At 47.1% G+C, this 13,514-nt stretch overlaps 1 protein-coding gene across 1 annotated transcript; it reads left to right on the top strand.

Annotated features, from left to right (window-relative positions):
* Positions 1-209: 209 nt before the first annotated feature.
* TAP2 (transporter 2, ATP binding cassette subfamily B member) lies at positions 210-12,783 on the top strand. The gene is made up of 10 exons (XM_081024386.1): positions 210-403; positions 740-870; positions 2,299-2,504; positions 4,813-5,010; positions 6,815-6,943; positions 8,397-8,585; positions 9,009-9,182; positions 10,800-10,959; positions 11,367-11,503; positions 12,530-12,783. The coding sequence occupies exons 1-10, from the start codon at positions 225-227 to the stop codon at positions 12,719-12,721; spliced, it is 1,695 nt and encodes a 564-aa protein (XP_080880512.1). The 5' UTR covers positions 210-224; the 3' UTR covers positions 12,722-12,783.
* Positions 12,784-13,514: the final 731 nt, after the last annotated feature.

The following is a 13,514-nucleotide window of genomic DNA, read 5'->3' as shown; positions in this document are numbered from 1 at the left end:
AAGGTTCCAAACTCAATTTCAGATGGAGGCATACTCCCCATCTGAAAAAAATAATAATATAATATTATATAATATATAATATTATTTCAGATGGGGGACATGGCTCTATCTGAAATTGAGTGTGGAACCTTCTAACATTAAACTATGGTCTTTTATAGTTCTGGGCGGCTCCCAAATCTTGGAGGAGCTCTGCCTGTCTGTGCAGGGAGGTGTCAACGGGGTGAATGGCCTCTTCCTGTGTCCCGAAGAGTCCCCCCTCCCTATCTTCAAAGCACAAACTCTCTGCAGGTGAAACCTTCATCCCTTACTACACGGGACGCTTGATTGACATCTTGGGCAAGAAGTACGACTCGGATGCCTTCTCGTCCGCCATCTTCCTCATGTGCCTGGTGTCGCTCGGAAGGTGGGTTTCTTCCTGACAACACCCCCTGCCCAAAAAACAAAGGAGCCCTGGTTGGCTCGGCTGGGGTGTGTGCAATTTTCTCATAATCTGGGGAGTTAAATTATTTCTTTGGAATTAAACTGAATTCAGAAAGCAGTTCGGGGGGAAGGGGGTGCTTGGAGAACTGCTTTCTACTGCAGAGGAAATCCCCCACATTTCCAGAATGTGACTCAAAAAGGTGATCACATATTTGGGGGGCCAGGAGCTCCGATTTTGCCATTTCGATTCCTGTCCTCCAGAGTGGGACTCACACATTCACAGTTTCCTTTTGTAGAGCAGTCTCCATTTCTGTTCCAGCTCGCTGTCTGCCGGCGCGCGCGGGGGACTCTTCACGATGTCCATCTCCCGGGCCATCATCCGGATCCGAAGCCACCTCTTCTCTTCTCTCGTCCGGCAAGACCTGGCGTTCTTCCAGGAGGTGAAAACAGGTGAGAGCCCCCTAGCTCCAAATCCAGGCCTGCCTTTCAGTCCAGCTCCCTGAGTGTCAGCTAGTCATAGCTGTCAACTTTCTCCTTTTTTAAAGGGGAATTCCCTTATTCCAAATAGGATTCCTCGCAAGAAAAGGGAAAAGTTGACAGCTATGCCTCTAGTGCACATACAGAGCGCTTGTGGTGGTTCATCCTTGCAACACCCCTGTTATGACTGGGCCTTAAATATTCCCATTTTATGGGTGGCATAACTGAGGCTCCATGAGGAAAGTCAAGATGTGAGGCTTTCCAGGATTTGAACTTGGGTCTCCCAAGATCCTGCTCCAGCACTCAAGCGGGCAACTCGGTTCACGTTGGTTTTTGCTGCCGAGTTCAGAGGTAAGGAATATCCTGGTGCCCTCTGAATATTATGAGACCCCAACTCCCATCATTCCTAGCCAGCATGCCCAGTGGGCAGGAATGATGGGAGTTAGAGTACATCAACAGCGTCTTCATTCCTTCATTTCTTCATCAAAGGACTTTATGCATTCGTCGGTCTGTCTCTCCATCCCTCCATCTGCTTATCCACCAACTATTTCTCCTTTCCATCCTTTTCTTAGAAAAGTGTTTTTCTTTTCACCTTCTCATGCACAGAAAGCAATAGTCACAACAATCAACAACAGAGAGAAATAGGTGTTTCTTCCTGTCCTTGCAAGGTGTTCTGTCTTTCCCCCCCCCGCAGTTGTTGCTGTTATCCTTCTTGCCTCAGGCGGAACTTTAAAAAATAAATAAATATTAGAATGCACATTTAAAATTACATTTTTTTAAAAAAAAACAATTGTTACAAAATACAGTGGTACCTCGGGTTACATACGCTTCAGGTTACAGACTCCACTAACCCAGAAATAGTGCTTCAGGTTAAGAACTTTGCTTCAGGATGAGAACAGAAATCGTGCTCCGGTGGTGCGGCGGCAGCTGGAGGCCCTATTAGCTAAAGTGGTGCTTCAGGTTAAGAACAGTTTCAGGTTAAGTATGGACCTCCGGAACGAATTCAGTACTTAACCCGAGGTACCACTGTATAAGCAAAATATAAGCAAAAGGGGATGCGCGTGGCGCTGTGGGTTAAACCACAGAGCCTAGAACTTGCCAATCAGAAGGTCAGCGGTTCAAATCCCCACGACGGGGTGAGCTCCCGTTGCTCGGTCTCTGCTCCTGCCAACCTAGCAGTTCGAAAGCACGTCAAAGTGCAAGTAGATAAATAGGTACTGCTCCAGCGGTTTATTCTGCAGTCTTGCTTAAAATGTATTTAGGAAGTGCAGTGTAAGCGATGGAAGTCAATCAGTGAATTTTTTAAATTATTTCCATATTGAGATATTTGTAGAATTTTTAGAATGCGCTTTTGATCCCTCCCATCTCCGGCTCTGAGCAGCCTCTCCTTTCGCCCCACAGGAGACCTGACCTCCCGCCTCTCCAGAGACACCACCATGATGAGCCGCTGGGTGCCTCTCAACGCCAACGTCTTCCTCCGCAGCCTGTTCAAGGTCTGTGGGCTCTGCGCCTTCATGCTTGGCCTGTCGTGGCGCCTGACGTTGCTCACCCTCGTTGAGGTGCCGGTCATGCTGGCTGCCCAGAAGGTCTATGATGCCCGCTACAAGGTGAGGGGGCCCTTGAGAGCAGGCGGGGGGAGACTGGGAGCTGCAAGTAAATGAAAGGGCGAGAGGCAGGGTCCTATCAGAGGGGTAACACCAATGCCACACATTTAAACAGTCAAGGCTTCCCCCAAAGAATCCTGGGAACTATAGTTTGCTAAGTGCAATGAGAGTCATTAGGAGGCCACTCGCAGAACTACAGCTCCCAGCACCCTTAACAAGCTACAATTCCCAGAATTCTTTGGGGGAAGCCATGACTGCTGTAAGGGTGCTTTATAAATATATGGCGTGGATGTGAGAAGTGGGAATAATAATAATAATAATAGTTGTTGTTATTTATTTATACAGTGGTACCTCAGGTTACATACGCTTCAGGTTACATACGCTTCAGGTTACAGACTCCGCTAACCCAGAAATAGTGCTTCAGGTTAAGAACTTTGCTTCAGGATGAGAACAGAAATCGTGCTCTGGCGGCACAGCAGCAGCAGAAGGTCCCATTAGCTAAAGTGGTGCTTCAGGTTAAGAACAGTTTCAGGTTAAGAATGGACCTCCGGAACGAATTAAGTACTTAACCTGAGGTACCACTGTACCCTGCCCATCTGGCTGGGTTTCCCCAGCCACTCTGGGCAGCTTCCAACAGAACACCAAAATACAGTAACCTATTAAACATTAAAAGCTTCCCTAAACAGGGCTGCCCTCAGATGTCTTCTAAAAGTCTGGTAGTTGTTTTTCTCTTTGACATCTGGTGGGAGGGTGTTTCACAGGGCAGGCGCCACCACCGAAAAGGTCCTCTGCCTGGTTCCCTGTAACTTGGCTTCTCACAGAGAGGGAACTGCCAGAAGGCCCTCAGAGCTGGACCTCAGTGTCCAGGCAGAACAATGGGGGTGGAGACGCTCTTTCAGGTATACTGGACCGAGGCCGTTTAGGGCTTTAAAGGTCAACACCAACACTTTGAATTGTGCTTGGAAACGTCCTGGGAGCCAGTGTAGGTCTTTCAAGACCGGTGTTATATGGTCTCGGCGGCCGCTCCCAGTCACCAGTCTAGGGAATAGACAGACATAAGATTTTACAAGGGCAGGAAGGAATACCACGGACAGAATAACTGACACACACAGGAGGAAGAAGGATATAGTTTGAATGCTTCACCTATGGGTTTATAAATCATTTAATGTGTCAAGACGAGTGGATGTCGTTAATATTGCAGTTGTTGAATAAGGGATTGTTATTTCGACTAGAGTGTAATTGAGATGGATAAGATTTTGGAACGCAGAAACAAAGGAAATCATCAAACACGCGGGAGGCCACCCAAATCATATAATTTGGCACCTGAATGATTGGGAATAGTACTGTTATTATAACTTGGCAATGTTATAATGAGGCCACCACTGGATTATTGTAACTGAAAACTAATAAAAATTATTGTTAAAAAAAGAGAAGTGATTTTCCCCAAGGAGTGATGTGTTTGACTCTGCTTGTGAGGCCAGCCGTTGTGATTTTTAAACTTTGGTTACATTTGTCTGTTTTTAGCATATTGCATATTTACACTGCTGCTTGGTTTTTATTTTTCTATGCTGCCTGGATGCTTTTTTTACATGACAGGGAGTACAGTGGTACCTCGGGTTACATACGCTTCAGGTTACATACGCTTCAGGTTACACACTCCGCTAACCCAGAAATAGTGCTTCAGGTTAGGAACTTTGCTTCAGGATGAGAACAGAAATCTTGCTCCGGCAGCGCAGCAGCAGCAGCAGCAGCAGCAGCAGGAGGCCCCATTTGCTAAAGTGGTGCTTCAGGTTAAGAACAGTTTCAGGTTAAGGACGGACCTCCAGAACGAATTAAGTACTTAACCTCAGGTACCACTGTATATAAATATTTTAAAATAAACGGAATGGAACGGAGTTATGGTCGATTTGCTGGTCTCTTTGGATTTGGTAATGCTGTGGACCAGAGATAAGGAGCCTGGTGCCTTCTAGAGACTGTTGGACTACAACTCCCATCAGCCCCAACCAGCAGGGCCAATGGTCAGGGATGCTGGGAGTTGTAGTCTGTTGAACCCTGCTGTCAATCAGTCATGTTAAGGTAAGCTAAAGCACATACCCCTAAAGGAATCCTGGGAAGTGTAGTTTGCTAGGGGTGAGGGATAAACTACAGTTCCCAATGTTCTTTTGAGAGGGGGGAAATGGGCTTTGAACATTCTTTAAAGGAATGGTGGGCATGTAGTCTGAAGCAATGGGATCTTGCAGCTAAACCCAGTGGTCTGCCCCCCTCTGGCGTTTAGCACAGGCTCCTAAACTCTCCCCTTTGCTTTCTCCAGGTTCTTCTGCAGGCGATCCAGGACTCCCTGGCACGTTCTGGGGAGGTGGTGCGGGAGACGGTCTCCTCCGTTGAGACGGTGCGCAGTTTCGCCACTGAGGAGGAGGAGTCTGAGCGCTACGATGCGGCCTTGGCCGAGACCCACCGGCTGAAGGACCGGAGAGATTGGGAGAAGGCTGTCTACTTGCTCCTCAGACGGGTGAGTCCTTGGGGTCTTGTGTAAAGAGAGGCTTGGGGAGGTCAGGAAGGGGACAAGCATCCCCTCAAGGAGAGCTGTGGCAGGAGAGCTTTCTGGAAACAGCACCCCTTTCTTTGGTTCTTCCATTGTCCAATCATCTTGGCAGCTTTTTCAAGGTCACTGTTCACGTTGGAATATCGAGCGTTGGTGGTGTTATGTATTCAGTGGTCTGTGTTTGCCTGAGCTTGAGTCTGGACTAAGGATTCTGAGCTCCTGCGTTCGGATTCGATACATGATATCCAATCACAGAAGATTTCAGGATTTGGGCCTCTGCCATTGGCCCTTAAACTCTGAAGTATAGACAGCCAGTCACGTTGGGAGTGGGCCAGGCCTTCAGAAATGTATATAAGCAGTTGCTTTGCCCCTGTTGTCCAGTTCTGTTAGTTTAATAACGGTTCTTGCTGTTATCACTGTGTCTTGCCTCATAGGAATCCACCTACAGGTTGCTTGTAGTGTCTTCATACTGGCCAGTTTGTTTATGGATGTACAGGGTGAGGAGGTATGGCAGGGTGCAGAATCAGGCCCACCGGCAGGCAAGGCCAGTCTCACATGGGGAATTCAACATCCTACAATCCCTTCTCATATACCTAAAAAGGTAAAGGGACCCCTGACCATTAGGTCCAGTTGTGAACGACTCTGGGGTTGCTGTGCTCATCTCACTTTATTGGCCAAAGGAGCCGGCGTACAGCTTCTGGGTCATGTGGCCAGCATGACTAAGCCGCTTCTGGCAAACCAGAGCAGCGCATGGAAACGCCGTTTACCTTCCTGCTGGAGCAGTACCTATTTATCTACTTGCACTTTGACGTCCTTTCGAACTGCTAGGTTGGCAGGAGCAGGGACCGAGCAACGGGAGCTCACCCTGTCGCGGGGATTCGAACCGCCGACCTTCTGATCGGCAAGCCCTGGGCTCAGTGGTTTAGACCACAGCGCCACCCGCGTCCCTTCTCATATACCTACCAGTGGGATAAATCAGGCTGGTAGGTGAAAGGGCCTTTGTGCTGGTGACCCCCCAGACGTGGGACACTCTTCTAGGTTGGGGGCACATGGCCCCCTTTCTTCCAGACCTTTAAGTGCACTCTGAAGACCTCCCTGCTCAGTGCTGTTTTTCCTTTAAAAACTTTTAAAACTGAGCATTGCTTGTCAAAAGGCCTTCAGTGGGTTGGGCAGTGCAGTTCTCTTTCATAGCCCAACCGGAAGCTCCAAAATAGAAACGAGGACGGGGGAAATCATGAAGAACTTTCCAAAAGGATACAGGCCTATTTAATTCTGATTTAAACTGGGTGCATCTTTGACTCTTGGAGAACCTGGGAGGGAGGGAAAAATCTATCAACGTCCGTTCTCCCGGTTTCTCTCTTTTTGCAATCTTAAATTCTGTTCTTCACATTTCTGCAGCGATTTGTGAGTTTTCTTTTTTAGAAACGCACATGAGAATTCCTCAGCATTTCAGAGTGGCTTTCTCCTAATAAACACATTCAGTTTCAAGTAATGGCCACATTTCTGCAAGCCTTTCCTCCTAATACACATTACTTGGCTGGAGCAGCGCATTGCCAAATTTGGAGAAGTCTAAATTTCAAAGTCTGCCTGTCTTTAGGTTTTTTGTCTCGTTTTGGGAAAGTGCAGATTTGATAGCTTCTCCTTTAGAGGCCACCAGGATTGAATTTCATCCTTGGAGGGGAAAGGGGTGAGCAGAACAGCCGAGCCGTCAAACGTGGCTACCAGGGTGTCTGCCCGTCCTCAACATCTTCCCCCGAATTTCTCTCTCTAGCTCCTGCAGCTGGGTCTGAAACTGATCATGCTTCACTCTGGGTACCAGCAGATCCGTTCTGGCCTCATGACCCAAGGGAACCTGTTCTCCTTCATCCTCTACCAGATGGACTTCGGGTTCTACATACAGGTGGGTGAAAATCCGCGACGGGAGGCTGCAACAGCGCTGGCATTCCAGCCTTGAATGGCATTCCAGCTATTCTGCAATTGGAGTCACGCTTTCAGCTTTTTAAACGGGTGTGATGCTCCTGCCCTTCCCTTCATCCTCCACATACTGTGTCCATCTGCTGCTTCTACATCCTTCAGGGAACTGCCTTATATTGAGTCAGATCCATAGGGTTCAGCACTGATTACACTAACCAGCGGCAGTTTTGTAGGTTTGCTGCCTCAGGTGGCAAAATATCTTGAGCTGCCAGCAACCCCCATTTTGGGCTTGAAGGGCCAGGGCCAAGATGGTGCCAAGGTCTTCTTCGCTGGCGATCCCTCATAGCCGAGTAAGATTGTCTTCCATAAACATGGTCTTAACAGTGAGTTCGTAGGTTTCTGGGCGGGAGTTGATCACGGTGAGGGTTTGCCAAACGTGCCTTCCTCTTAGCTGGTTTCTCCCTTTTGTCCTGAATTTGAGCATCTTCAAAATCCATGACACCTTTGGTAAAGGCTGTTCTCCAATTGGCGCATTCACAGGCCAGTGTTTCCCATTTGTCGGTGTTTATACTTCATTTTTTGAAATTTACCTTGAGAGTGTCTTTAAACCTTATCAGAGCTCTGCATATTCCCTTTCAATTACATGACAGGGGTTTGCTTTGCTGGCTTCTCTCTCCCTCTTTTTTTCTTTTTAAAATTCCTCTTATTGAAGGCAAGGTTGTTTTATGTGTTCTGGCAACCCCAGGAATTTGCACCATAGAACTTAGTGAAGCCAGCTTCGTAAATTTTAACAAAGCCTTGCAGTCCTCACCCTGATTTCCTGTTGGCTATATCTCCACATTTTGAAAACTGATTTTAAAACTTATTTTAAGGACTTTTAACCTTCAAAACCTCTGAATCTCTTAAAATCCTTTTTAATTCCTTTGACCCCCTATATTTTAAACAAACTGAAAGAGAGGGGAAATTGCTGTTTCCAAAGAGACTACGTTGAAAGAACGTCCCGTTTGGTTTTTATCTTTTTACCCTCCTCTCTATTACTTCCCTGTCCACAAAGTAGCTGTAGATAAATCTGGACTGGATGAGACTGTGGATTTGGGACTCCACCAATTGATCTGAGAAGTATACTTATTTATCAGCATATTCCTGATACATGCAGAATTCCAGAAATGAGAAGAGCAAAAAGACCCAGGTGTCCCGATACGGATAGAGATTCACGGTCTTTAATTCTCAAGCAGAGTAACTTGGACAATTGTTTTCTGCCTCTTAAAGAGTCCATATCACCACCCAAAAATAAATAAATCCCTTTTTCTCTCCGCAGAGGAGACACTCCCTGGATTTAAGAGAAGGATAAAGCGAATGCTCCCCTAATTGTGGGATTGTGAAATAAGTTTAGCATATTGACAAACCTCCTCGTCTTGTTCTTCTTTCTCCTGTCACAGACCCTGATGTACATATACGGAGATGCGCTCAGCAATGTGGGAGCTGCAGAAAAAGTGTTTGACTACCTGCACCGGGAACCGTCCGTTCGCACTGAGGGGACGCTGGCCCCGGACTTCCTCCGAGGTCACGTCTCCTTCAGAAACGTCTCCTTCTGCTATCCTTCCCGCCCTGATCTTCAGGTCTTAAAGGTACATGGCCAAGAGTCTGGTCACCTGAGGATGTTGGAGCAGAGATATGGGGTGTCCTGTCTCTTTAAATGAGAATGGGGACCCCCTTGACCAACCTCCCAATGCGGTGGGCCAGCCCTCCTTAAACCCCATTTGCGCCAAAGCAGCATCATACAACTTTAAACAGTCCTGGCTTACCCCAAAGCATCCTGGGAACTGTAGTTTGCTAAGGGTTCTGAGGGTGGTTGGGAGACCCCTTATTCCCCTCACGGAGCTACATTTCCCACAGTTCCCCGTGGAGAGGGATGGCTTGTTAAAACCACGCTGGGAATTTTAGAACGGTCTTTCAAACCCCATCTAGGTTTATAGCAGTCTGGTGGCTGTGAGTTCCATAGGTGAACCACAGCCCTGGTTTTTTCTCCTTTCCTCGCTCCTTCTGCGCAGAACGTCTCCTTTGAGCTCCATCCCAGGGAGGTGGTGGCGCTGGTGGGTCTCAACGGCAGTGGAAAGAGCACCTGCGTGGCACTACTGGAACGCTTCTATGAGCCCCAGTCTGGGGAGATCCTGCTGGACGGGGTCCCGATCCGGGATTATGAGCACAAGTACCTGCACAGCAAGGTGAGCCAGGGGGGCCACGAAGTGTGGCTGAGATCAAACTCCTGTTTCCTCTTCATTATTTATTATTCATTTTATTTATTGAATTTATATTCCGCCGTATACCCTCAGGGCAGTTTACAGAATAAAATCATAATATAAAACCACACAGTCCATAATCCATTCTTCCTTATGGAATATGCAGAAATGGCAAAACTCTACTGGAAGAATAAGAAATCAAGATAACAAAACTTTTTATAAAAGAATGGAAATGGTTTATTGAATATTTACAGATAAATTGTAAACAGATAAAAACACTGGCAGGATTATTGTAATAACCTGCAGTTACGTAAGAGTATATATTTAAAGAAGATAAATAAATGAGTAACTTAAGTTAATTTGGATAGGCAAAAGATACTAACAATAAATTTAAGGAACTGCATAAAGAGGGGGAAGAAAGTCAAGTTTTAAAATGTCAGAATGATTATAAAATCAGTGAAATGTATACATCTGAAAAGTATAAATGATTTTTAAAAAATCCATAATCCAAATAAAAAGAACAGCCCAATAACCCCCCCAAAAAGGGCATAGGCTCCCAAATTATTCATTTATCTCACAAGATTTATATACCACTTATTTGTAACAAAACCTCAAAGCAGTTAACAAGAAGATACAATTTAAAAAGTTGAAAACAGCTATTTACGGCATTGAAAAATAATTAAAATCAACAATAAGCTAAACAAACAAACCCAGATTGAAACGCTTGTTAGTGTTCCCCACATTTGGATAGGGTTGCCTGGACATATATGTTTTAGCAGGCCCTGAAAAGAATACAGCAAAAACGTCTGCCTGATGTCAATTGGCAGGGAGTTCCAAAGGATTTTTGGGATTTTAGAGAGTTGTCAGTGCCACGGGGAAGGCGGTTCTGTTTTTCACAAAACAGGAAGCATCTTCTGCAAAAGAGGAAACGACAGGGTGTGGCTGAGCACTGGAGAGGAAATGTGGATTGCAAAAGGCCATGCCCACCAAGTATTCGTGATACACAAACACATCCCAGCCTGGTACTTAAGCTGTAAACTGGCTTTTTCCAGGGGGTGTGACTGGAGATGAGTTCCCACAAGGAGATGCTTGCAAGGAGCAGTTGCGGCTGTTGAGCCTTGAGAAGGGATGGTTCAGAGGGGATACGAGAGCCTTCTTCAGATATTTGAAGGGATGGAAGGACCTGCCCCTTCCTGTTCTCTCAGTTTCTCATCTTTCCAACTTTAATTGAGTTCTGTACATTTTTGCAGCGATTTGTGGGTTTTGCTTTTGAAAATCTGCATGAAAAATGTTCAGTATTTCAGTGCAAATCTCTCCGAATAAATCTGTTATTGTCTGCAGCTTTTACTAATTCACACATTTTTGCAAGCAATTTTTCCTAATATAAAGCACTCTTGTAGGCTGTTTTCACTAACATCTTCATTTTTGAAATGTTTTGGGTTTGAAAACAGGGCTGCAAAATTCAGAGAATTGTGAATGTTGAAGGTTCGCCTGTGTTTCGGTTCTCATATTGTTTGAGAAGGTGCAAATATGGTGGAGTGTGCTTTAAATGCAAAATGAATCCAATTTCTCTCTAGTCGTCACACTTCATTCTGCCTGCAGGTGGCGCTGGTGGGACAGGAGCCGGTCCTCTTCTCTGGGTCCATATGGGACAATATCGCCTATGGGGTGCAGGATTGCAGCCAGGAAGAGGTGGCAGCTGCGGCAAGAGAAGCCAACACCTTAGGCTTCATCAATGAGCTGGAAGGAGGGTTTGCCGCAGGTGGGTGAAACCTCTTTCCTCCCGTCTCCTTTTGCCTCTGCAAAACTCCACACTCCTTCCAGAAAGGGCAGCTGGCCTGATTCTTACTCTCTCTTCTCCCCACTGAGATAACATGAATTTCTGTGGCCCACTGAATTCCTCCAGGAAAATTGGTGGGGCTCCAGTCTCTTGTGACGAGTGAGAATTCCAGACTCTGGGCCTCAGCTCCTCTTGTCACTGTGCTCGACCCTCCACCCAACGGCTCACTGCATTCCATCAAATGAACCCAGGAGTTCGGGATCCTCCTTTACCTGCAACTCGCCTTTTGCACCCTGCCACCACTCCCACTCCTCTGGCAAACAGGCTTTCTTTAGTCTGGCGGTTTCCCCCCTCTTCCCACCCCCTCTCTCATTCCTGCCTCCCTGCAGATGTCGGGGAGAAGGGAGGCCAGCTGTCCGCAGGGCAGAAGCAGCGCCTGGCCATCGCCCGGGCCCTGATCCGGAACCCCAAGGTCTTGGTGCTGGATGAGGCCACAAGTGCTCTGGATGTGGAGAGCGAAGCTGCCGTGAGTGTCGGGAGGGGGGGAATTGTGGTTGACATGAGAAGCGTTAGCCATGAGTGGGTGTGGTGGTTTTATATTATTGTAGGGACGCGGGTGGCGCTGTCTAAACCACTGAGCATCTTGGGCTTGCCAATCAGAAGGTTGGCAGTTCGAATCCCCGCGATGGGATGAGCTCCCATTGCTCGGTCCCTGCTCCTGCCAACCCAGCAGTTCAAAATCACGCCAGTGCAAGTAGATAAATAGGTACCGCTCCGGCGGGAAGGTAAACGGCATTTCCGTGTACTCTGGTTTCCATCACGGTGTTCTGCTGCCCCAGAAGCAGTTTAGTCCTGCTGGCCACATGACCCGGAAAGCTGTCTGTGGACAAACGCCGGCTCCCTCGGCCTGAAGCGAGATGAGCGCCACAACCCCATAGTCACCGTTGACTGGACTTAACCATCCAGGGGTTCTTTACCTTTGCCTATGTTATTGATATTTATAATATTAATAAATGGACTTGCATTTTCCAGTGCCAGTTAGCTTTTAGACCTTATCCTTTCAGTTTTTCTATCATTATTTTTCCAGTTTGGCCAACCTTAGGATGACAAAATTATATCTATCCTGGACTGCATGCTATTCTGCCACCCAAATTCTGGGCTACCTAACATGGACAGGGTAATAATAATAATAATAATAATAATAATAATAATAATTAAAAAAAATATGTGGCGCACTCAAAGTTCTATATCCTTGTGTGGGAAAACAGCAGGATTCATAATGCTTACAAACATCTCTCTCAATCTCTCTCTTACACACACACAGCCAGTGCTTAGTGTGTTAGACTGGACCGCGGGTTCAAATCCCCACTCAGCCTTGAAGCTCATTGGGTGACCTTGAGCCCATCCCTGCCTCTCAGCCTAGGCTACCTCGCAGGGTTGGGAGGAAGGGCCCCATATACGTCACCTTGAGCTTCTTGGAGGAGGGCTGGGATAGAAACCTAATAAATAAATAAAATAAATCTAAGAGGGGGTTTCTGGCTTCTTCCCCCAGATCCAGCAGTCACTGATGAGCGGCCGGGCCAGGGCGGTGCTGGTGATCGCTCACCGGATGCAGACGGTGGAAAACGCGAACAGGATCGTCGTCCTGGAGGGTGGGGAGGTTGTGGAGGAGGGGACGCACTCTGAGCTGATGAGCCGGAGGGGCCCCTATTACCGCCTGGTGCAAAGGAGCCAGGCTGAGTGACTTCCGCACAGGCTGAATGGTCTTCTGGGGTCCCCCTCTCGAGGTGGTCATGTGTGTGGCATAACTGCCACAGCCCCAAATTCCTGCCATGATGGGGCTCCTAAGAGACTCACCTAATTGGCTGATCCTTTCTGAGTGCAGAAACTCCGGTTTAGCAAGAAAAGTGGGTGTGAGCCCCACTTTGGAGAGCAATGAAGTGGGGTGCAAAAAGGACCGTGTAGCACCCCTTGTAATCACTATGCAGCTGTTAAATAGCAGACAATTTGGAGTATCAGTATTTGCCCCAGGAGAACTTAAGCTGTGACTTTGAAAGTCTTGTCCCCAAACTCCCATTTTTGAAGCCCCCCTCCCAAAGCTTCTTTCCAAGTAGCCTTCCGCTCAGAAGCCCTACTGAGTTCAATAGGGCTTACTCCTAGGTAAGGATTTCATCTTGAGTTGCTTAAATAAGGAGTCTGGCTTCTTTCCCAATCCTGTCTCTTGGTTCCGTATGTCTTAGGTGTTTCTGAGTATGTTGTAAAAATATCTTAAGGCACTTTTGGTCTCTTGCTGTTGATTGTCCAGGACTATGAGGGCCTGAAAGCGGTGTTTTGTAAAATAAAATGTGTACGTGTGACAACTCTTTGAAGTTTGAAATTTTGTGTCTCTGGGGGCTGCAGAATGGTGCTTCTTATAGGGTTATGGGAACACAAGAGGCTGCTGGATTAGGCCAAAGGGAGCCCCACTAGTCCGGGGCTGGACCTACACAAGATCTGAGTGCTTGAGGGCCACATTGGCCTGCCAAATGGCTGCCAGT

This window comes from Podarcis pityusensis, assembly GCF_964106645.2.
Source record: "Podarcis pityusensis genome assembly, contig: HAP1_SCAFFOLD_166, whole genome shotgun sequence".
Lineage (NCBI taxonomy): Eukaryota > Metazoa > Chordata > Lepidosauria > Squamata > Lacertidae > Podarcis > Podarcis pityusensis.
This window is presented reverse-complemented; position numbering and strand designations above follow the sequence as displayed.

Coding starts and splice junctions, on each gene's coding strand:
- TAP2 (XM_081024386.1), top strand. CDS start 225: ATGGCCTCTTCCTGTGTCCCGAAGAGTCCCCCCTCCCTATCTTCAAAG. Junction 8,586..9,008: donor CTGATCTTCAGGTCTTAAAG/GTACATGGCCAA, acceptor CCTTCTGCGCAG/AACGTCTCCTTTGAGCTCCA. Junction 11,504..12,529: donor ATGTGGAGAGCGAAGCTGCC/GTGAGTGTCGGG, acceptor TTCTTCCCCCAG/ATCCAGCAGTCACTGATGAG.